The sequence below is a fragment of the Pteropus medius genome, unplaced genomic scaffold, assembly GCF_902729225.1.
Source record: "Pteropus medius unplaced genomic scaffold, Ma_sr-lr_union100, whole genome shotgun sequence".
Lineage (NCBI taxonomy): Eukaryota > Metazoa > Chordata > Mammalia > Chiroptera > Pteropodidae > Pteropus > Pteropus medius.
In genome coordinates, this window is record NW_024355109.1 from 99,959 (window position 1) to 121,933 (window position 21,975).

The 21,975-nt window shown below is 48.4% G+C and overlaps 1 protein-coding gene across 4 annotated transcripts in view; it reads right to left on the reverse strand.

The window, feature by feature from the left end:
• Positions 1-8,292: 8,292 nt before the first annotated feature.
• KIRREL1 (kirre like nephrin family adhesion molecule 1) overlaps positions 8,293-21,975 on the reverse strand; it is a 107,071-nt gene continuing 93,388 nt past the window's right edge. For 2 of the 4 annotated variants that reach the window (XM_039857118.1, XM_039857116.1), the window contains exons 5-15: positions 20,181-20,331; positions 18,837-18,942; positions 18,542-18,690; positions 18,174-18,301; positions 17,353-17,527; positions 17,176-17,276; positions 15,508-15,706; positions 14,148-14,255; positions 13,837-13,976; positions 13,198-13,275; positions 8,293-12,956 (exon numbers count right to left, since the gene is read on the reverse strand). In XM_039857118.1, the coding sequence (XP_039713052.1) occupies positions 12,480-12,956; positions 13,198-13,275; positions 13,837-13,976; positions 14,148-14,255; positions 15,508-15,706; positions 17,176-17,276; positions 17,353-17,527; positions 18,174-18,301; positions 18,542-18,690; positions 18,837-18,942; positions 20,181-20,331 (1,812 nt within the window). In that variant the 3' untranslated portion in view covers positions 8,293-12,479. The remainder of the gene's footprint in view (positions 12,957-13,197; positions 13,276-13,836; positions 13,977-14,147; positions 14,256-15,507; positions 15,707-17,175; positions 17,277-17,352; positions 17,528-18,173; positions 18,302-18,541; positions 18,691-18,836; positions 18,943-20,180; positions 20,332-21,975) is intronic. The other 2 variants (XM_039857119.1, XM_039857117.1) reach the window with 1 other exon arrangement.

The following is a 21,975-nucleotide window of genomic DNA, read 5'->3' on the forward strand; positions in this document are numbered from 1 at the left end:
ATATGGATTAGAGGGGTTGGGTTGGAGACAGAAAAATTAGCTAGAAGGCTCTCATATTAATTCAGACAAGAAGTGAAGAAAGCCTGAACCAAGGCAGGCATAAGGGAAATGGAGAAGAGCGGCCAGGCTCTAGTGTGAGCAAGAGGCTCAACCAGCGGGTCTTGGTGACTGATTGGATATGAGGTGTGAGGAAGGCAAAGGAGACAAGCCTGGCTCCCAAGGTTTTAGATTAAGCATCTGGGTGAAAGGTGACACCATCCAAGGAAGAAAAGATAGGTTTTATAGATAGAGCATGTTGTATTTGAAGTGCTGGGGGAAGATAAATAAATGTAATCTGCAGCTCAGAAGGGAACTGTGCTGGAGATACAGGTTTAAGAGTCTTCAACATAACCTTGGTGGCTTAGAGACAAAACAGTAGATGAGCTTACCCTCCAAAGTGTGGGTAGATGGAGAAGATGGTCCAGGACAAAACCCTAGAGAATAGCTACATTTAAGGAACAGATAGAAGAAGAGCCCACTTCTGCTGAGACTGAGCAGTCAGAGAAGTTGGAAGTGAGGGTGGACCAAAGGAGGAGATTCAAGAAAGGTTATTAGTAACAAATGTTGCAGAAAAGTCAAGGAAGTGTCAGGAAAGACTTTAAAAGAGACAAAAAAAAAAAAGGTCATCAGATGTCCCATCTAACTTACCCATCAAGGTTATCCCTGCCTTTCATTGTTTATCAGCTATTTTACAATCCTGAAAGTTGTAGAAAACTGATAATGTAAATGATTCTTGTTCGTAGAAATGCAAATTAGTTGTTTATGATGGAGTGCAATTGCTCAGTGCCTTGTGGACAAACTAGTTTTACATTATTTGTAAATTCATCTCAGAATTCCTGCTTGACCTATATAAGTATGGTATTTTGAATTTTCCTTTGAACCAGTTTAAACATTGTACTGCATCTCTCATTATTTAATGGATTAAACACCATTTTGACACATATTCATTTTATATTTGTATGAAAGTCATGATTTAACCTTTGTTTAAAAAAATGATCCTGAAGCAGAAGAAAATAACTGAAAAGTGACCATTGAATTTGAGGTTTGGCAGGAGCAGAAGTTAGAATGTAGTGTGTTCAGGTCGGGGAGTGGTACAAGTGGGGAGCAGAGAAAATGGCTTTTTAGAAACTTGGCTGTGAATGGAAGAAGAGAGATTGGGTATTAGCTGGAGGGAGGACCCCATATTGTGGAGAGAAGGAAGTATTTCTTTTATAGCTAGTACCACAATTCCTGTTTAAACTGTCAATACCTTGCTAAGTTGCACTGGCACATGGAGAGGGGGCAAAAAGTGGGTGCTGTGAGATGACGAAGAGGGAATGGTAGGTGGAGACCTCTCCTGAGGAGGTGACTCTTGGGTGAGTCTTTAAATAAGAGTGAGTCAAGTCTTGTTTTCTATGATTATGGGGTCCCAGAAGGAGTCAGAGATGTTGTACTGAGTCAATGCCAGGTGAAGGAAACAAGCTGCAGTGGGACAGCCTTAGGGTCAAAAACCTAGAGCCTTGTTCTTGCCATTGATTTGCCATGGACATTATGGCTACAGAAGCCATGCGTTCTGCATGGAAAATGGGTGCAGAACATTTGAAAGTGTACTCTTCTGAAAATCTAGCTTGCTTACTTGCCACCAGACTGGCATCCCTAAAACACATCAGAATCTGGATCCCTAATGTTAGTGCTTAGAAGGAGACTCAGAAACGGTCCAATACCCTGCCATTTAAAATGCCATTCTGGTCATAGGAATTCTCTGGTTTTTGACAGATAAACAACATGAAGGTGCTTTTGTGCCCTCTGGGAGCTTCAGCATTATTGACAGATCTCAGAATCCTGAAACACACAAGCACAGTTAGTCCATGGGCCTGAACTCAATACCAGGCTCTTTTCAGCTTATCAGATGTCCAGGGTTTCTACACTGGCCTTGAGGTTCTTTTACCCCAGTAGAGATTTTAACTCCCAGAGGAACCTGGGCCCAGCACTGGGGGTCTGTGACCCCTGTAAAAAAAGTGGACGGGGGGCAATTCTTAAGCCATGAAGTCTGTCTTTTCTTACCTTGTTGAGGGGCTGCCCTTTCAAAGGGGGGTGGATCTGGGACTCCAGCTTGTTTTTGTGGCATGCAGCCAGGACTAAAGGGCTAGGCATTAAAAAAAATTGTTTTAATAAGTGAACAGACTGTTCATAACCCATTAGGTTATTAAGAGAGAGATGAAGCCCTGGGGCTCTGAGGCCAGAAGTTTCTTGGGTTCATTTGCTGAGCTTTTCTCTGAGTTGGCCCACTGGGTGTTGGGTGAAGGATAGGGGAATTCCTTTTAAGGTTTAGCTTCAGAGGCCCATTCTTCTGAATATTTCATGTAATCACATTTATGAATAAGCCTGGCACTTCATTTGCTTAGTAAATGTTAGCTTCTTCCCTATCCTAAGCATTCCCAAACTTCAAGTGGTTTCATTGAAGTAAAAGGTCTAGCAACTTCTTCCTTGATAGACTGTCACAGAGAGCAAGGTCAGTGAAACTAGAGTGTTAAGTGACAAAAGATGGAGAGAAGGTAGGCAGAGGCCAGGTATGGTAGGGACTACAGGAAATGAAAAGAGTAGATTTATTTTAAGTGGATTAGGAAACCATAAGATCTAATGCAAAGGAGTAATGTGATGTGATTTACATTTTAAAAGGATTGCTTTGGTTGTGTTATTTTAGTTAAAGTCCAACTAATGATGTAGTATCATTATCTCCATTTCATGGATAAGAAAACTGAGACAGGTAGTTTCTGTAACTCATCCAGGATCACATAGCTAATAAATGGAGTTTAGATTAAAACCCATTGCTCTTGATTGTCAAAACAGAGCGCAAAACAGATCTAAATCCCAGAGTCAGGTCTGGGTCACTATAATGCCAGCCATGCTATTAAAAGATTCTAAGAGGGCCCATCACACAGAGCACTCCAAGTGTTGAGACATGCTTAGGACCTAGGTCGTGGTGTCAGGTATGGCTATAGCCAAGCTGCTGGACCTGGGAACTCCGCTATTCCATATCCCAGAGATTTATGTCTGAAAATCTGACACCGTGTCCCATTGCAGTGGAGGTGATGGCTCTCAGGGCCATTGGGAGGTTAAGTGGCCACCACTCCCTCTGGGAAAGATCCTGTCTATATTTAATGAAAGTTAAGAGGTGAAGGAGCACAGTGAACCTTAGCGGGTTGAGGTGGGGAACTCTCCCTCAGATTAGTGAGGGGCAGTGAGAAACACTGCCACGTCTTACCAGTTGTTCAAAACTCACTCAGAAGGCAGAGTGAGCAAGATGAGGCTGAGTCAGGAAACCATATCCTAAAAGAAATGGTTTGAAGAATCAGAAATATTTCACTCAGAAAAGAGGCCTCTGGGAAAAGACATAACATGCCAACTATCTTTCAATATCAAAAAGGCTGCTTGGGGACAGCATTATCCAGAAGGCAGAATTATAGCCATTGGGTGAAAATTGCAAGGAGACAGATTCATGATCAATAGAAGGAAGAAATGTCTTTCAATTAATCCTGCCAAAATAACAAGAAGTCTGTTTTTAGAAGTAGTAATAATAAATTAACAATACTACGTATTAACATCTATTAGGTTGAACCATGTAAAATTGCTGATGTCCAACCATTTCTGACCTACAAAAATAGCAATTTTTGTATGGCTTGATTTACTACATTTTCCCATTCCAGAATAATTTCCAACGTTCTTTTAATGGCCTACAAGCCCTCACAGGACCTGTTCCACCCACTGCTCTAACAGGATTTACCACCTCTCACTAGTCTCACCAGCCAGATTCCTGGATGGTCCTCAACTCCCTAAACTCATTTCTGCCTCAGGGTTTTTGCTGTTGCTGTTCCCTCTGTCTAGCATATTCTTTCTCCAAGCTTCCCTGTCCTCTTATCTTAGAGGCTTTCTCTGACCAGCCAACTAAAATAGCACACCTCCTCCTCCTTCCATCTCTTGCCATCTATCTTACCCTGCCCTGTGTCACTCCATAGCACTTACCACTACCTGACACACATTCATTTCTTTATTCTCTTCCCACCTCTGTAGTGTAAGTGCCATGAGAACAGGGACTTTATGTTGTTTCCTGCTGTCTCCTCAGGGTTTGGAATAGTACCAGACACTTGGTAAATGTCAATAAATATTTTTTGCATGAATGAAGGAATGATTTTTATTAATGAGGAAACCAAGGTCCAGGGAGTTCAAATGATTTTCCTAAAGGCACAGAGCTGGTGCCTGGAGAAGGTGGAGGGAAGCCCAAACATTCAAGGTCCAAAGTCCAGACTCCATAAAAAGCCACCCTACTTTCTGGTCCCCTGATGATCTTGATGCAGAGCTCATTTGTCTCTGAGGCCGAAGAGGGGCTCCTATGTTGGGTCCATAGCTGGACCAGATGGCCCCAGAAATGTCTTCAGTTTTCAAGAGTGTATTATCCACACACAATGAAGCATCTATTTTAGTGAGGGCTCTGAGAAGACACAGTTTGGTCATCCCTCAGGCTACAGTATATGGGTGGGCTAGAGAGACACAGAGACCAGGAGTATTGACATGATATTGTTTGAAAAAAATGTTCCAACCAGTGTCTCTTTGGGGGAGGTGAAATATTAATCTGAGCCTCAAAATATAAAATATTCTCCAGTTTGCAAATGAATGCAGGATGTGTTTGCATAGTGACCACCAAGAGAGCAGTATTATGTGGAAAGGAAAAAAGAAAAAGCTCCTCAGTTCAATTCTGAGAGTTGATGGCTCCGCTCTCCCTGAGTGGTTGCCTCTGTGTAGCTAATTACAATAAATAAAGGAAATGAGAAAGTGAGTGTGGATGAAGTGATCTTTCTCCTCCCCCAGGGTCCTGCTTTGCAAAGAGCTGGTCTTTTGGTTTTAGAACCCAGGGGGCCAGCAAGATGGGTTCTGTTGGGTAAATTCTCCTAATATCGAGTCACTGCAAAAGCTGTCAGTATATATAGAGGGTGTGTGTAGGGGTGGGGGCTATGTTTGTGGCAACGGAGTTGTGTTGAGAGGGATACTGGAGAGAGTGGGGATGGGGTGGGGTGGGGTGGTACAGAGTGTTAATAGATCAAAGTAGTCAACTCACATTTGAAGAGAATTTAACTAGCAATTTACAAAGGACGCTTATATATTTCATTTCTTGGAGTGCTCATAACATTTACAGATGAGAAAAGGTAGCTCAGAAAGGTGTGCTGAGCTGCCCTGAGTCACCAAGTTCCATGAGGCACTGCTGGGATTTTTAACCTAAATCTTCTCATTCGAGATTTCATGTCCTTTACATAACCCCTGGGCAATTGGTGACATCTTTCAAGATGTCTCTAAGGGAAGAGGCAAAGGGGAAGGAGGCAGATGCCTACTGCCCATCTTTCTCCAGGCCAACAAAAGCTAATATGTACTGAGTGCTAGGAACTCTGCTAAGCATTTTATATGGGCTAGAATCTATTATTAGTCCATTTCACAGGGGAGAAAAGTGAGATGCAGACAGGTAAAGTAACTTCCCCAAGGTCACTTAGGAGCAAATGGTGAAGCTCTGTGTTAATCAGGATAGGGTACACTACATTGCTGTAAAAAACAACTCCAAATTTTCAATATTTTAACAAAACAAAGATTCATTTCTTCTTCAAACTACATGTTCATCATGGGTTGGCAGAAGGGCTCTGCTTTGCAGTCACTCAGGGACCCAGGCAGAAAGGGACTGCACTATTATGAAGCTGCACCATCTGGAATAAATGAGCTCCTGTCACAATGGCAAAGAGCTGGAGGGTCTCACTCTAGCAATTAAATGTTTTGGTCTGAAAGTCACATGTCACTTCTTTTTGTAGTATATTGGCCAAAATTAGTCAGATAGGTTTTGCCCAACAGCCAGGGGACTCAGAAAGAAAGAACTCAATATTAGTGAGTATCAGTAATGTGGATCAGCTTGGCAGATTGACTTGAGAGTCCATACTTTTAATCACCATCCTATACCACTTCATCAAGCATGTCATCCCTTTAGGTTAAATTCCCTTTATGCCTTGCATTTATGCATTTGTTTCTCTTCCCTTTCCCTCTCCTCCATCTCTGCATTCCTCCAACACATATTGAGCAACTATATGCCAGACACTTTCTTGGGTGATGAAGATACTAAAATAAATGATACATGTTCTCTGCCTTTAAGTGCCCTTATTTTAAGAGGAAAGTGTTGACATGTCACACACAAAACACTGTGATGCAGTCAAAGAAGACAGTTATAAATGAGGTCAGCAAGACACAGCTCACCTATCCTGGGACTTCCAGGAGAGAGAGACAATAAGTAAATAGTGAATCAGGCAAGGCTTCCTGGAAGAGATGGCCCTAGAGTAAGGTAAGTAAAATTTGGAAATGAGAAGGTAAAGGAACATGGGCATTCAGGATGAGAAAAGAGCATGGACAAAAACCACATGGGCAGAAAATTGCAAGAGTATACTCCAAACAAGGCACGATTCCATTTGATTGTGTTGAAATGTTGGGTAAGTGAAAGGTAGGGTTGAATGAGTAGATCCTTTTGGAACTAATGTTTCTTGGGGATTTCGAACTTTCACACTTGGGTGGGAAAGTGTAGACAGGAGCACGTTTGTGCCTGGGGCAAGTACTCTTGCTGCGAGGCAAACTAACTCATAAGATAGGAGTGGCTTTTAAAACTCTGCAAAGTTTGATGATAAAGGGGCTGTGGTATTACTTATGCTCAGTTGTGGGGTGGGATTAGGGGTGACAAAAGGGAGGGGCTTGGGTCCCTGGCACAAGAAAAGGCCTAATACGGGATACAAGCTCTTGTGGTCTGTCTTGTACTTAGAGAAGAGAGTGGGCGTGGTCCCTGGGAACCTTGTGTGGTGCCCCTATAGAGCTCATAGACTTGTCCCAAAGTGCCTGCTGGCCCTGTGCTGAGCTCTGGGGATATAGTGAGGAATAAAAAGCATCCCTAGTGGACACAGCACAGGAAGCACCCCACCTAACACTACTTGGCCTAACAGAATTCTCCTGGGTCTCCAAGTTTACATGAACTTGCTGCTTCTCCTGTATTTTTTGTTTCACTCTATTCTGTTTGCTTCTGGATCCCAACTATCATTCTATGTTTTACCTGTGCCAGTTCAACTCCCCTGCTGCAGCCTCAAGATTTACTCTGCACATGGGCCTCTCATTCCCATCTAGATTGGCCTTGACTTGGGCTACCCACAGGCTCTCGGTCCTGGACACAGGCCTTCAGACTGCAGCCCTTATTGCTCCCTGCCCCTCCTTCAGTGATAACTCTGGGCTATGACCCCTAACCTTCTTAAAAATGGGTCGCATTAAATCTAAATTGTTTTTTCAGCTCTTATATCTGTATCTCTGTCTGTGTCTTATGGCCTTTATGTACAAAAAGGTTACTGAGGACCATTTTTAGTTTGGTCGGTTAATCGGGTGAGAAAAACAATAAACCCTTGTATTTCTCTAACAATTTACAGCTTTTGAAACCATCTGAAAATAATTTATTCTCAATTATCCTCAAACACTCCTGTGAAATGAAGAGAAATCTTTGCAAACTCTACTAAATTAGGAAAATTTAGAGTTTTTAAGCAGAAAGGCCTCTATATGTGTACACTACTTTCTTCATTTTGTTTTACTACAGGTTCAAAAGATTGAGACCTGGTAACTGCTTTTTAACCAAATCACTGCATTTTAGGAAATGAAAGCAATCCTCCTCCTGCCCCCACTCCCAAGTCTTTTGCGATCTGGATCCCAGATTCAGTCTCCTCTTTCCTATCCCCATAATCAGATTCCGCACAGAACATTTGGATGCTGTATTCTAAAAGCACAGAGCCTTGAACTGTTTGCCCCTGAACTGCCATAACTGGCCTCAGGGTTCTGCCAGTCACTAACTGATGAATGAAATGTGTTTGCCCCACGGCCTGGAGTGACACAAATTCAGTGTCTGCAATCTCATCCAAAAACTTCCTAACTTTTCCCCCAAATTTGGACAATTTTACCCCAAATCAGGCAAGCTATTAAGTAATGACAGCTGCTCATGCATTAATAACACAAAACATGGCACTTTTTAGAACATTTATATTTATATATATAAAAATTAAATATATAATATATAGTGTGTTTGAGACTAAAAATATAGTACATAATATTTAAAAAAAAGGAAAATGAAAAAAGGCAGAATAGGAAAAGTTGTGAAGGACACACAGATACACATTGCTAAAAATCTACGATGGTCTGTCCTAACAAAAATAATATTTTTCTCTCTTCTCTTAATTATCATCATGGATCCATTTATTATTGGGCTTTGGGTGGAGAAAATTCATGAAGCCAAGAATGGAGGTTGTAATCCCAAGAATGGTTGGGGTTGGAAATGTGACCACAGGGAATCCCTGGGCCTCTTCCTGGTGATATTGGAGGCAGCCAAATCTGTAGAGAATTTGATTGTATTGGCAGCTTAGCTGCTCTCTCTCCAGTTAGGGGTATTCTCAGGGGCAGCAAATGAAGATCTCCAGAAACTAAGAGCCAATGGCCCATCACCATTTGACAAGGCCATTGGTTAGGGCCATCAAAAAGCCAGGAGTGGGGGCAGGAGACTGGTAGAAATGAGTGATAGTTATATGCAAATGGAGTTATTATAATTATAATTTTTTAAGGGTAGGCTTATACCAGAACCACCCAATATGGCCTGTGACTTCCGCACAGCAAATATTTCTCCAGGAACAGGGCCTGGAGCTCCCTCACAGTGACGTAAGAAAATGAGATTCTGCCCTTCCCTCCATCTCCCAAGCCACACATCTTTCTGTCCTCTCCGTCAGCCCAGAGGTGGAATTCAGGACTAAGCTAATAAAGGTGAGGACTTTCAGAAAGAGGCTGGCCTCCAGGAGAGGAGAGATGAGGGGGGACGATGTGGGGAGGTTGGTGGGGTAGGGGAAGACAGGGAATAGGAAATGAGATATTTAAATGCTATTTTTATAGCCTCTTCACAAAAATAAATGCATTCCCAACTACATCCCTGGGTCTGTGCTCTTCAAAGAAACAGTGGCTCACCCAGAATCACAAGAACCTCTTTATGACCCTGAATTTATGTCAGAACCACTAGACCCATTTCTCCTCTACTAGCTGCGCTTCTACCTGCTCCTTCACAGAGGGGTCAGCTGTACTCACACCTTGCCCTCTGGCTCAAGACACCTGCAGGCTTCACTTAGTAAGTGGTCCCTGGGCCAGGAAAATGCTCCTAAAGACTAGGGTGGCAGGTGGCTACCCCCATTTCTCCCCACAGAGGAAACCTGGATACACGGTGGAGTCACCATGCCCTGCCTTGGCCATAAAAACCCTTACAAAACTTTCAGAATTCTGAGTGGGGAGTACAGTTACCCAATGGCCAAAGGATAACCCCACATCAATTTTACTGAGGTTTAGGGTAAGCTTTTTGTTGCTGTTTGTTTAAGGTATGCTTTTTGTTGCTGTTTAAGGGGTTCCTAGTAGAAATTCATTCATAATACTTCCAACAGGATAATGAAGCCAGTGGTGAAACCTTCTTTCAAGAGAATCTTTCAACTCCATCCCTCAGCTTACTGTTCCCAACTGCCTAGGCCTCTTCTCCTCACCAAAGGAATACAGAAAGAGCAGAAAAATTCCAGGTTTGTGCAACCCTTTTCTCTCACTTTACAGGGTAGAAAAATCAGGGACAATGAAGAGGTTAGGCCAACAATCAGTAGATGTCAACTTCAGAATCAGGCTCCAGGTCTCCTGACTCCTAGCCCCTTGACCAAAACAACATGGTCAAAGGTGGTCAGGACCACCAAGCTGACCACAAGTACTGAGGCACCATACTGGAGGATTCCATCTTTGGACAACAAAGCTCTACATTCAAGGGCACCTTCCACTCCCCAGACAAGTGGTTCCATTTGGCCTAACAGGTTAGGCCCTTAAACCTGTGGAGTCTGCACTAACTATGGGTACTCTGGCATTTCAAAGGCGTGTCGACCCAGGTGCACAATAGTAATAGAACAGATTCTGATCCAACCACTGTCGGTTGCAGTGTACAGAGATGGTTTTGGTGGCTGATTTCTCCCTGTGCCTTGCACCGCAGCACTTGCTTGGTACCCAGGAGGCCCCAGTTAATGTGTTAAGGAACAGAGAACAGTAAGCAGCTCTGTATCAGGCCTCAGAAAACTAATGGTAACTGCAGCATCAGCACCCTCCTCGCCATGGTTCAATAAATGCGCCGAGCGCTTAAACAAAAAAGGGGAAATAGACAGTTCGGCCAAACTCTTAATAAAAATTAGGTCCGGGGGTGGGGTGAATATTCCTATTTCAAAAGCCACCATCTTTAGATTTTAACTGTTTGGATTACCAAAGGCTTCTAGATTCTGTAATAATAAAAAAAATATGCATGACTCTGTCTGCAGAGGAACCCGCATTCTGAATAGGCCTTCTCAACTGAGCTCACACAAAAGGACAACGCAGGAAAAGGTCAGCTTCCGAGGGTAGAATGTGGCCGGGAGCCTGGATCAGGTCTCGGGAAGGGTAGGTCCGCGGGGCTCGCCCCTGCTAAAACGGAGGATGGAGACGCAAGGCAGCTGCGAGGCCAGACCTAGAGTTACTTTCTTGCTGGGCATTAGCCGATCCTTACCAGCAGGAGGATGGCAGGGAATGTCACCCCACAGATCCACCCGCAAGAGTGGTGATGGCCTGTAGCTGATGAGCATGTAACTCATTAAAGCGTACATGACTAAGGAACGGTGGTCACGAGAAAGGGCGATGCGCTTTCTGGGCATCGTACCGGAAGCTCCTCCTGTCTAGTCCGGGCTGAGTGAGTCAGGAGCGCACACCAGACCCTGCTTCTTGGAAGGGCGAGGCCGGGCAGGGGTACGGGTTCTTTTTTGGAGCGCTGGTTCTTTGGTCAGCGGATGGTGGCTGAGAAGGGCCATGTGGAATGTGTGCTTGCACGTGTGTGGGGGTTGGGGGCGGAGGTGGCAGCATGGGCTACCGCTGAATGCAGTGCCCTGAGTGCCACTTTATCCGGTTCGCCCTTCCTCTTATCAGGCCCCCTTACCTATCCGTTCCCTAAACCCTGCAATTTTTGACAGAGTGTCTGGGGCCCACAATACCGGCTCCCTGCACAGCCTCCTATACAGGGCAGGGTAACCAAAGCTCAAGGCACTGAATGTGGAGGGAGGAATATGATGGATTCCCCCCCACCACCACCACCAAAAAAAGACACTTAACCAAAACCTGTCTAAAGAGAACATCTCCCATGCCTCCTGAAAGGTGGCCTCTAACCAGCTATGGGCTCTGGGGTAGACAGGGTGTCTGAGAGCCAGGTCCCCTCCCTAAGCCTGTGAGAACCCACCTGCAAGACAGGTCTCACCACGTGAATGCTTGAAAATGGATTCAAAGTGCTTGGAGAATGAAAGAGTAATAGGTATTAGGAATCTGATGGAGAACAGGTGCCCTCTTCCCTGACCTCTGGGACCTGTATTTGGTGGGAGAATTCCTAGTTTGTTTGTTTTTATTCAAATGAGGTTTCCATTGTTTTTTTGTTTTGTTTTGTTTTTTGGTCTTTGAAAAATAGACTATAGCACCCCTACCCTCACCCCACAGCTCCCCAGGGAGGCTCAAGAGTTCAAGCCAGAAAGTGGGGAGACTGGAGAGAGAAAGGGGCTTGGGTGGGCTGCTCCTAGTGTGGGTTCTGGAAACTGCTAGGTAGCATGCAGCAGTCTTGCTGGTGAATCAGGACATGGTTCCTGACCTTTCCTTTTTCCACCACAGCCCCCCATTTATCTGGTTACCAAGCGGAAAGAAGGAAAGGGGGCAGCACTACTGGAGACACCTGGATCCCTCTGCAGCTGACAGGCAGGTATTCACAGTGGGCAGCCAGGATGACTGGCATTTTAATCTCAGCCGAATGATGGTGGCACTTGAACTCAGTGCCAGGGCTATTCTGTAGACAGAGAGAAAATAAGTCCAGGTCCCTTCTGCAGTCCTGAGAAAGGAGAGATGCACCAGGTATGAATGCAGATGACAGAGGGACTAGCTAGGCCATCCTGTTTCCACCCATGTGTGCCAGAGCTACCCATCCCTACACTTCATGTCCCCTAGGCCAAAGCCTGCTTATCCCCATATGACGCCTGGATAGAAAGGGAATGCTAAAAAGTGCCCCCTCTGCTCTCCACAACCTTCACTTTCCTGTTCCCATGCTGGGGCCAGGCATGAGCGCAGGTCAGAAGAGGCACATACCCCCGAAGAAGAGGAAAGGGCAGGCCCAGGAGGCTGGGACATGCACAGAGCACCATCCTCGGTGAGGTGTTTCTGGGAGACCTGCTCCCCACCTGCCTTGGCAGTAGGAGGAAGGCTAGTTGGAGACAGGAGCAACGAGCAATGCCCCTGAATATCAGGGAACAGCTTCTCCTCTGCCCCGCAGAGATGCCCCAGCCAGGCTCTGACCCCTACACGTGAGTCTGCATGCGCTGCTGGAAGCGCTGGCCATAGTCCGAATGCTGGGATGTGTAGGAGAATCGAGTGGCTGTGGCGTACTTGCCAATGGGGTCATATGCCTCGAATGGGGTCCGCTCTAGGCCAGAGGGCGGGGCCTGGGGGTAGCCCAGTCGGTAGGTGGGGTACCCTGCTGCCCCGGGGAAGGGGTGGGAACTGAACTTCTCATAGTTCTCGTAGGACAGCTGGCTGGTTGTATCAGTGACAGCTGGGGCAGCAGGGCCAGGGGCTGTGGGCTCAGGGCCGTACTCGGAGGCTGGGGCCCGGCTGTAGGTGTTGAGCTGGGCATAGCCGCTGGAGTGAGAGAGACGGGAAGAAGGACGGCCGTCGAAGCGGGCAGGGCCAGGGGCACGGTAGTCGGCATAAAGCACTGCCCTGGAAGACGGACGGTCTTCGTGGGCACGCACGTTGTAGTAGCCATTGGTGGGGTCCTGGGGGCAACAAGAGAAGATGATGGAGGAGGAAGCACCCTCTCGTGTGTGCAGGTCAAATCTTGCCATGGCGCTCGGGGCCTCCTCCTCTGCCTTTGCCCTATGTTCCCAGTCAATACCTTCCCCCTCCTTTGCTCCTTCAGGAAACCTCCTGTCCATCCTCCCCTCTGCCCTCAGGCCCTCGGAGAGTACACTCCCGCCCAGCCCTCATGCTTCCCTCGGCTCCTTCCCCATTTCCCACCTTCATCTCATACTCCTCCCGGGTGTCCATGGTGTCACAGCGCATGTCCTGCTTCAGGTCCACATCATCCTTAAAGGACTGCAGAGCAGCAGGAGTGAGGCATTAAGAGACAGAGGTCCTGCTCTTGCCCCCTCCCGCCACCCAGCAACCCCATCCCCACGCCCAGAGGCCATCTACTAACAGGAAGGGTCTGGGGTCACAGACAGCCTTGAGTCCTGTATCCTCTCCCAGCAGAGACTCTGGGATGTGGTGGGAAGAGGCCAGGGACCTGGGATCTAGCACCAACTTTGTCACTAATACAAAAATGTGACCTTGGATATGTCACTGCCCTTCTCTGGGACTCAGCAATGAGGCAGTTGGACAAGAAAACTTCTAGAGTTTCCAATTCTGACACTATGGGAGAAGGATGGGGTGAAGGACACCTCCAGGGGGCCCAACCTGCCTATCCTCTGCTGGAAGGAAACCTGCCTGGAAGTGTGTTCGAGCGTGCGTGCACATGCAAATCTGCCAGTGTGCATGTGAGCATTTGTGAGTATGAATGTGTGTGCATGTGTGTGTTGGGACCAAGGTAAGCCGACCAAGGGGCCAGTCCCAAGAGTGCGAAGAGAGGAGTGGGCCGGGGAGGAGCGGGACCCTCACCGAGTAGATGGCTTTCATGACCCGGGTCGCTGTGGAGACGCTGGCGTTATCGTCCTCCCGGTCAGAATGCATTGTGAGTGGCTCGCGGTTCACCGTCTCCACCTTGATGTCCAGTTTCCTAAGAGTCACATCCTTGCGACCTGGGACAGGGAAGGCAGCTTGACGCTTCCTGCCAGCCCCTGCAGTGGTTGTTTCTGGACCCACCTGGGCTAGGAAGTGCAAATGCCACCCCCCTGGGACCCTGAGGCCCTGCCTGCTGGGAACCCTGGAAGCAGCGGGGGTGGGCTGTTCCCCACTGGGCCCATACTCACTGCCTTTGCGGCGCCGGTAGAGGAAGAACGCCAAGGTGATGAAGAAGAAGGTGAGCAGGATGCCTGCGCCGATAGTGGCTCCGGCAATGATGCCCACAGGTAACACCTCTTCAGATGAGGAAGGAAAGGAGGAGATAAGAATGGAGCCACTCCAGAGGTCTGAGCCCAGTGCTGGCTCAAGACCAGGCTGGCCATAAGGCCACAAGCTCCACTAGCATCCCTGGATTATGTACGGAGCTGGTTTAATTCAAGGTGGGTTTGAGAGGAAGGTCTGCATTGTGTTTGGGTTTAGGCCTGAGCTTTAGCTTGATCAGACTGGGGGCCGTGCTCATGTCACATCCTAGCAGCTGGGGCATCAACTTGACCCTGGCCTTGGTAGTCCATCTGTCCATTTCCTGCACATCACCTTCTGATGAGGTTTCTTCTCTCCTTCCTGGGCTGGGCTCTGTTTGAGGTCAGTAGTCTCCAAATTCTTCAATTTACCAAGTGTGTTCTGACCTCTTTTATCACCTGCTCTACCCACACCATTGTGATGGCTCTATCTGTATCTACCCACCCAGGGCTCAAACAGTCCTCCTGGGTTTCCCCTGCTCCCCATAGCTGAGAAGGACCCTTGACTCCTGCCTCCGGCTTTCTCTCTTTTCCTGGCAGTCCTGGGTAGATCAGGTCCATGTAAGGCTCTTCCCTTCCAGAAAGCCTTGCCTGCTGAGCCCCATCTTACTCTCTACTCTCTTCTTGCACATCACCCCCTTGCTGGCACCCTCGGCTAAGACAGAACTGATGGGATCCCCAGTTATTTTTCCCCATCTCCCATGTCAAATGGCTAGTTCTAAAAATAAAACAAAATAAAAAACAAAAAATAAACCTTTTCCTTCAGACTTGGAAGCTTCCAAAAGTAAAAAGTAATGCCTTTTTTGTCATTATCTAGAAGTGCCTTAGGAGAGGGAACTCATGTCTCCTATCAGACTAAGGATTCTTGAAGAGGTGGAGAACCAAAATTTACTGGGCATCTCTTCTATATAAGATATTTTATAAATATTCTCTCATGTAATCCTCATGTGAGGTAGGTGGTGTTATTCCCCTTCACAGATCACTTGATGTTTCTCCATCTGAAGTCATTTGCTGCCACTCTGTAAACTCCTCCACTAAACTAAAGTTCCTTGGGGGCAGGGACTCTCACTGTTCACATTGGTCCCCGCAGCCCCTAGCACAGGGCCTTGCATATAGCAGATGCTGAATAAACATTTTAAAAAGTGAGTGGATTTCCCCAGCTGAGCAACATGGCCAGGTCTCGAGAAGAAGAGGGAGCTGAATCCCCAGGCTGCCCTATACCCTGGCTGCCAGCTAGCACTGCCGTCACCTCGCTCTTCCAGCTGGATGATGGCCGTGCCTGGCCCGAAGCTGTTCCATGCAGTGCAGTTGTAGTGGGTCTGAAAGTCGGCCTCCATGACGTTGTTGATGGTGAGCGTGGACAGCACCCCACTGCCCGAGTTGGTCCTCTCCACTGTATAGCGTTCCAGGGTCCCCACCTCCAGGAAGTTCTCCTTCCATGCCCATGCCTGGGGTGAGGAGGGCAGGAGCAGGTAAGGAAGAGGCAGGTGGCAGGAACACCTGACCCACCTTCAAGGCATCCTTACCCCATATTCCCCATGCACCCCTAAGCAGCCCAACACTCACCCTGCAACAAATCTAAGTCACCTTCTGCCTCCAAACTTGGCATTGAACCTCCAGTCTAGGAGAAGCCCTGGCTCCCAAACATGACTGAGACATATGCCAGGAACATTCAGATAAGTCTAGGGACATTCTTTAAAATGCTGATTCATGGGCCCTCTCTCTTAAATGGGAATCTCCCAGGGAGAGGTCCCGGAATCCCTATTTTTATAATGATCCCAATTTGATGTGGGTGCAGCTGATCCAAGGAACTGACTATTGGGAACCCTTGATGTTGTAGAAAAAATCCTGGGTAGGGGAATCAAGAACACTGTGCTCCAGGCCTGGTGCTCCCTGAGTCCCTGTGTGGCCTCCTTTGCCCTCTCTGGGCCTCAGTTTCCTCATCTGTAAAGTGAGAGGATCAAGCTAGACAACTTTCAAGGTTTCTTCCACATAGATCAATTTTCAACCTTACCTTTAGCCAGCCCAGAGCCAGCCTCACACGAGCCCGCCCAGCTGGTTCTGGAGACCCAACCACAGACTCTGATAATGAGGAGGAGTTATCACCAAAGAGGGGTGTCCCAGGCTCTTTTAACCCTGACCTCCCGGGGCAGTCCCTCCTTGCGTCCCCTCCCTCTGAGTAGAGTTTGAGGGGTGGGTAGTGGCTGAGAAATGGCTCCTTTCCAGGATGCAAGCAAAGCTCCCAGGAGCCCAGCTGCCCTCTGCCTGGGCGGCAGTGGTGATAAAGTGTCCCTGGGCAGCCCTGGAGTTAGCCGAATGGTCATTAAATGTGATGAGGGATTTGACAGTCAATGGTCATGGAAGGAATTAATGGCTCATGTGTGGGGGAGAGGAGAGTGGAGGGAGGGGGGCATGTGAGGGAGCCAGTTGGGGCAGGAGAAGGAGAGTGACACGTGGGACAGGGTGGGAAGGAAAGATGATGGGGCAGGGCCGAGAGGAACAGGGAAGAGGAGGGAACAAGGGAAAGATCAGGAGGAAAGGGAAGGAGATGAGGGAGAAGAGAGAGCAAGAGTGGTAGCCCAGGAGAACTGCCAACGCGCCCAGTGAGGGGCTCCGCAGGCTTTCTGCACCTGCTGCTAGTTACTCTTCAGGGAGACCCTGTGAGGGCAGGATCATGCGCCCGTCTTATGATGAGGATACTGAGGTTCAAAACACTAAGAAATCTGCTCAGGGTCAAACAACACGTAAGAGAGGAGATGCCATTTGAGCAGGGAAAGGGACAGAGGAACAGAAAGTCGGAGGACTAGAAGTAGAGACAAGTAGAAGCATAGACAGAGAAAGTGGGACGAGGCTGAGCTGGAGCAGAGAAGCAAGTAGCCTGCTGTCCTCACATCACTATGCCAATCTCAGCACTCACAATGCGGTCTGGGGGCGGCGTGCTCCCGATGAAACACTCCACCTTGCCACCATCACCCCTAACAGCGTATTGTACCGCCTCGCTGGAGATAATGGGGGGCCCTGCAAGCAGAAGAGGCAGTCAGGGTCAGCTGGAACCTACAGTGCCTGTCTCTCCAGCCCCTCTCAAGCCACTCACCGTTCACATAAAGTGGCACCTCCCGCTCAGCCACTCCGATCCGAGGCACGATGGCCCGGCAGGTGTAGGTGCCGGCATCTGCCTGGGTCACCGACTTCAATAGCAGCTGGTTGCTGTTGCTCAGGACCTGGGCAGAGAGAGCAGCCTCGGGTGGGGAGCCAGGAGGCCTGGGCCCCTAGGTCCATGTGGGCCCCACATGAGAGGCATTGGAAAGAAAGCAGGAAGGGCCAGTGAATTCTCAGAAGGGAAACAGGGTCCCAAGTCTGTCTGGTCCCTCCCATGACTCTAAACAGGTTGGCATTTAAACACATCATCTCTGTACAAGTAGGCAGAGAAAGGTGGGCCAGAGGGCAAGTGAGGCTGCAGTCATTTCACGGAGAATGCAACCTCCTTGGAAGACCTGTCCTGGTGGAACTCTGAAATACCTCTTCCTGCAATTTTGGCCCGAACTGTCCAACACGGGTCTCTGTAGTGCTATAGAATTCGACCTGCTCTTCTCTAGCGAACCATCCGAGCTCCCCTCCCTTCCCATGAAGAATTCAGTCACCACATCTCTTGCCACCCCAGCACCTCTACTCAAGCCCTCTTCCTCCACCCACACATGGGTCAGCATGTCCCTCCCACTGCCACTGAATCCGCCAGCTGTTCTACAAGGAGAGCGGGGATTGATCATGAGCACTGTCGTTCCCCTCCAAATCCCAAGACCCTAAAAATATCCCAGGTACAACTTGAAAAGTAACGCCACATGGCCCTTGCCCCCTCCCCCACTGGTAGCCACACCCCTTCCTCCCAGCACCCAGGAGAGGCAGCAAGTGTCTTACCATGTTTGAGTCCTTTTTGGTCCAGGTAAGGGTGAGGGGGGGATTCCCAACCCAGACACAGGTGAGGGTCACATCAGAGCCGATGTCTGTGGTTGTGGGTTTGGGGTCAACTACGATCCGGGGAGCAACTGAGGTAGAAGGGAGCAGCTTGTTAGGGTCTCAGTGTCCTCGGAGTCAGCTACAACTGGCCTTCTCTTCCCTCTCCTGATACCTCCCCGTGTCTATCCCCCAACTCCTCAGCTTCATGGAGCCTCCCCATTCCACCCCAGGCCCTTTACAGGACCCTGCCCTCTTTCCCTTGTCCCCTTTGTCCCCATGTCCCCCACCCCTGCCTCTCTGTCCCTTCCCCTGCACCTGCAGCTACTCACAGTGGACATTAACTAAAGTGCTGACATTGGTGCTGCCCACTCTGTTGTGAACCTCACAGGACACAGGCTCCGTGAAGAAGGAATAATCGACATTTGTCTCATAGCGACTATCATGGGCATCTTCAATCAAGAAGCCCCCCTTGGCCCACCTGGGGGAGGAGGCAACATAGCGGGGTCAGGGCTTAGAGCCCTTTCACCCACATCCGGTGGCACTGCCCTCCCAGCACCCGGCTCCTGGCCTCAAGGGCCTCTCCAGTATCCTCCCCAGAGTGCGCCCAGCCCCTGCTCCTCACACCTGTAGCCCAGGATCTCAGGGTTGGCCGTGGCCTGGCATGTAAAGACAACACGCTCGCCCTCCTGTACTGTTTGTGGTTCAATGGACAAGGTCACTGTAGGAGGATCTGCAAAGCAGGGGACAGGAAGTCAGGATCTTTTCTGCACCTCAAGTTTCTTTTTCTCTACCTAGAACAGTGGTCCCCAACCTTTTTCGGCACCAGGGACCCGTGTTCCTATGAGAATCTAATGTCTGATGATTTGAGGTGGAGCTGAGGCAGTGATGCTAGTGCTGTGGAGCGGCTGCAGATACAGATGAAGCTTTGCTCTCTTGTCTGCCGCTCACCTCCTGCTATGCGGCCTGGTCCCTAACAGGCCATAGACCAGTCCTGGTTGGCAGCCTGGGGCTTGGGGACCCCTACCCTAGCACACACACTCGGACACCACCACTGTGTGGGAATCTGGAAATTAGAGATTGCAGGGTACGAGCTCCAAGAAATAAGTCTTCCTCACCCTTATCCCACGGAGCCTCTAGGGGGCTGTCTGGGGTGATGACCACAGATGAAACCTAAAGGAACACTCAGCAGGTGTAATGGCTGGTGGCGGCCACTAGGCGCCAGTGTGGGCTCGCTTGGCTCGCTAAAAGCGATGGGGGTGGGGCATCTCTCCAATCGCTGCCCACACTCCCACCCTGCCCAGGGCAGAGGTAATTTAGTGAGCACGTACAAGCTAGCATACTCCATGCTAGATGCTCTTACACTACATCTCTTTTAATGCTCATAATGCTAAGAAGCAAGTACAGGTCCACATACCCTTATCTGAAACCCCTGAAACTGTGGTTCAGAATTTGGAATTTTTCAAATTGTAGAAGGGTAATGGTGTGCATAGACCATTTACTATGTAAAACCTCCAGCAGGGTCTGGCAGCACCTCATAGTGAGGGACATGAACACCTCTGCAGTGAAACATACGGTTCTTCAGATCAAGTGGGTTATGACGTAAAAAACGACAAAGAGGCTTGGTTCAGATTTTGCCACCAAATCACTTTTTGTTTGGAATTTTAGATAAGGGATTGTAAGCCTGTATTTTATTTTATGCACATACGTAAAATTGGAAACTGAGGCTCAGAGAGATTAAATCGTTGCCCAAAGCCACACACTGATTTAGACTATGTGGGAACTGCCTGACAGCTGATGCTTCCTCACCAGTCCTCAGTGCCCATGGGTCAAACCAGGAAATCTTTGCAGGATGAAGAAAGTGAGCATCTGTCCTGGGCCCCTGGAGGATTCTTCTGTGCTTCTCCCAGGGTGCCCACAGTCCCTCTCCCACTGCACCCCTCCAGCCTGCTGCCCCGGGACCCTGCTCACGGTGCACATCCAGCTCGATGGAAGTCTCCTTGCCACTGGGGATGGCCTCGTTCATGCTCCGGCAGGTGAAGACACGCCCGATGTCCAGGTCCGTGGGGTTAATGAGCAATTGGCTGATGGTGGTCTCTCTCTTCCCATCCTTCAGCAGTTCCTGGGATGGGGCAAGGAAGGGAGACGTGGTCAACCTAAAAGCCCCCTCTTCTGCTCTCAGGGTGACCTGACTCAGAACTGGGCTTGTGCTGGAGGGGAACTTTAACCTGAAGCTTGGCCCCCGCCCGCAGACCCAGCGTCTTCCCCAGGTTTTGTTTTTAATTAGTAGACTTTTATTTTTTAGATAAGTTTTGACTTGACAGAAAAATTGAAAGAAAATACAGAGAATGCCCATATGCCCTCTTCCCCCACTCCCCACAGTTCCTAACATGAATCTTTGGTGTGATACATGCCTTATAACTGATGAACCAATATTGATACATTATTATTAACTAAAGTTCATAGTTTGCATCAGAGTTCATTCTGTGTGTTGCAGTTTTCCCCATGGTTTTGAGCCTCATTCCTGGAATTCTCTGAGTTCAGCTTAAGTCTCTCCTCTTCTGCAAAGTCTTCCTTGGCCATCCCAGCCCTCAGGACTCTCCCATCCTGAACTCGTGCCCCTCGCAGGCAGTCTGTCCTGCACACGGCTCTGGGCACATTCTGCCTTGCCTCTTAGGCACCATGTCTGAGTATTTCCATCTCCGGTCTCTCCTGCTAGACCACAAATTCCTGGAGGGCAGAAAAGGGACTCATAGGCTCAAAGTCTCATACTGGCTCAGTGGTATCCAACCTGAGGTCCCTGAATATGGTCAAAGAAACCCTGGTGCTGTTTTCCTTATTGCAAACTGCCTCAGGCAAACCATACTGTTAGACAAAGTAAGGCCCACACTTTGACAGCAATACACACATCTCTCCTGGGCCGAAACAGTACCAGCCCAGTACAGTGCCAGTGGCTCCCTTGAGCTGCTTCGAAGCACCATGGTCTTTAAAGAATATAAAAAAGGGGGGTGGATGACAAATGGCCATTAACAAATTAGATTGTTTGGTTGCCAAAATATTTCAAAACACATAGCCCTGGGTAGAAAAATAACAATTCTTGGTGAAAAAGTAAGCATCAATAAGGCCAAATTCTCATTTGTCAATGGTGAAACTAAAGCCAGAGAGAAGTGAATGGTCCACGGTGTCAAGGGCAGAGCTAACTCAGGCACACAGGTGAGCGCTCTCTCTCCCCACAAGTGTGTCTCCTGCAGCACCTAGCACAGGGCTGGGTATACTTATGCTTGCCCACAGCTGGCAGCGGAACTCTGAACAGGAGATCAGGATTCTGATTTCAGCTCCGCCGTCAACACTGCCATGTGATTCTGGGTAAGTCTCTTAATGTCTTTCTCTGCCACAGGTTCCTCGTCTATGAAATGTACACAGTGAGCCCTGCCTCCCCTGCTACTTAGTTGTGCTAACTTGGAAAATGTGCGAACTAGAGGATGAGTGATGGAAGGAGGTCGAAGTGCTCATTAGGGAGAGTGCAGTCTGCCCCAGGTACAAACCCCAGCTCTGCTGCAGGCCAGCTATGTGACCTGGGGCAAGTCACTCAACTTCTCTGCCCATCAGTTTCCTCACTGTGAGTTGGAAATAACATCTAACTTATGAAACTCCTGTGAGGATTAAGAGACAGTCTCCAGAAAGAGCTTAGCATACACAGTGCCTGGCACACAGTAGGTTCTTCATCAATGTAGCTATTATTACTATTATTCTTGGTCTCTACTTA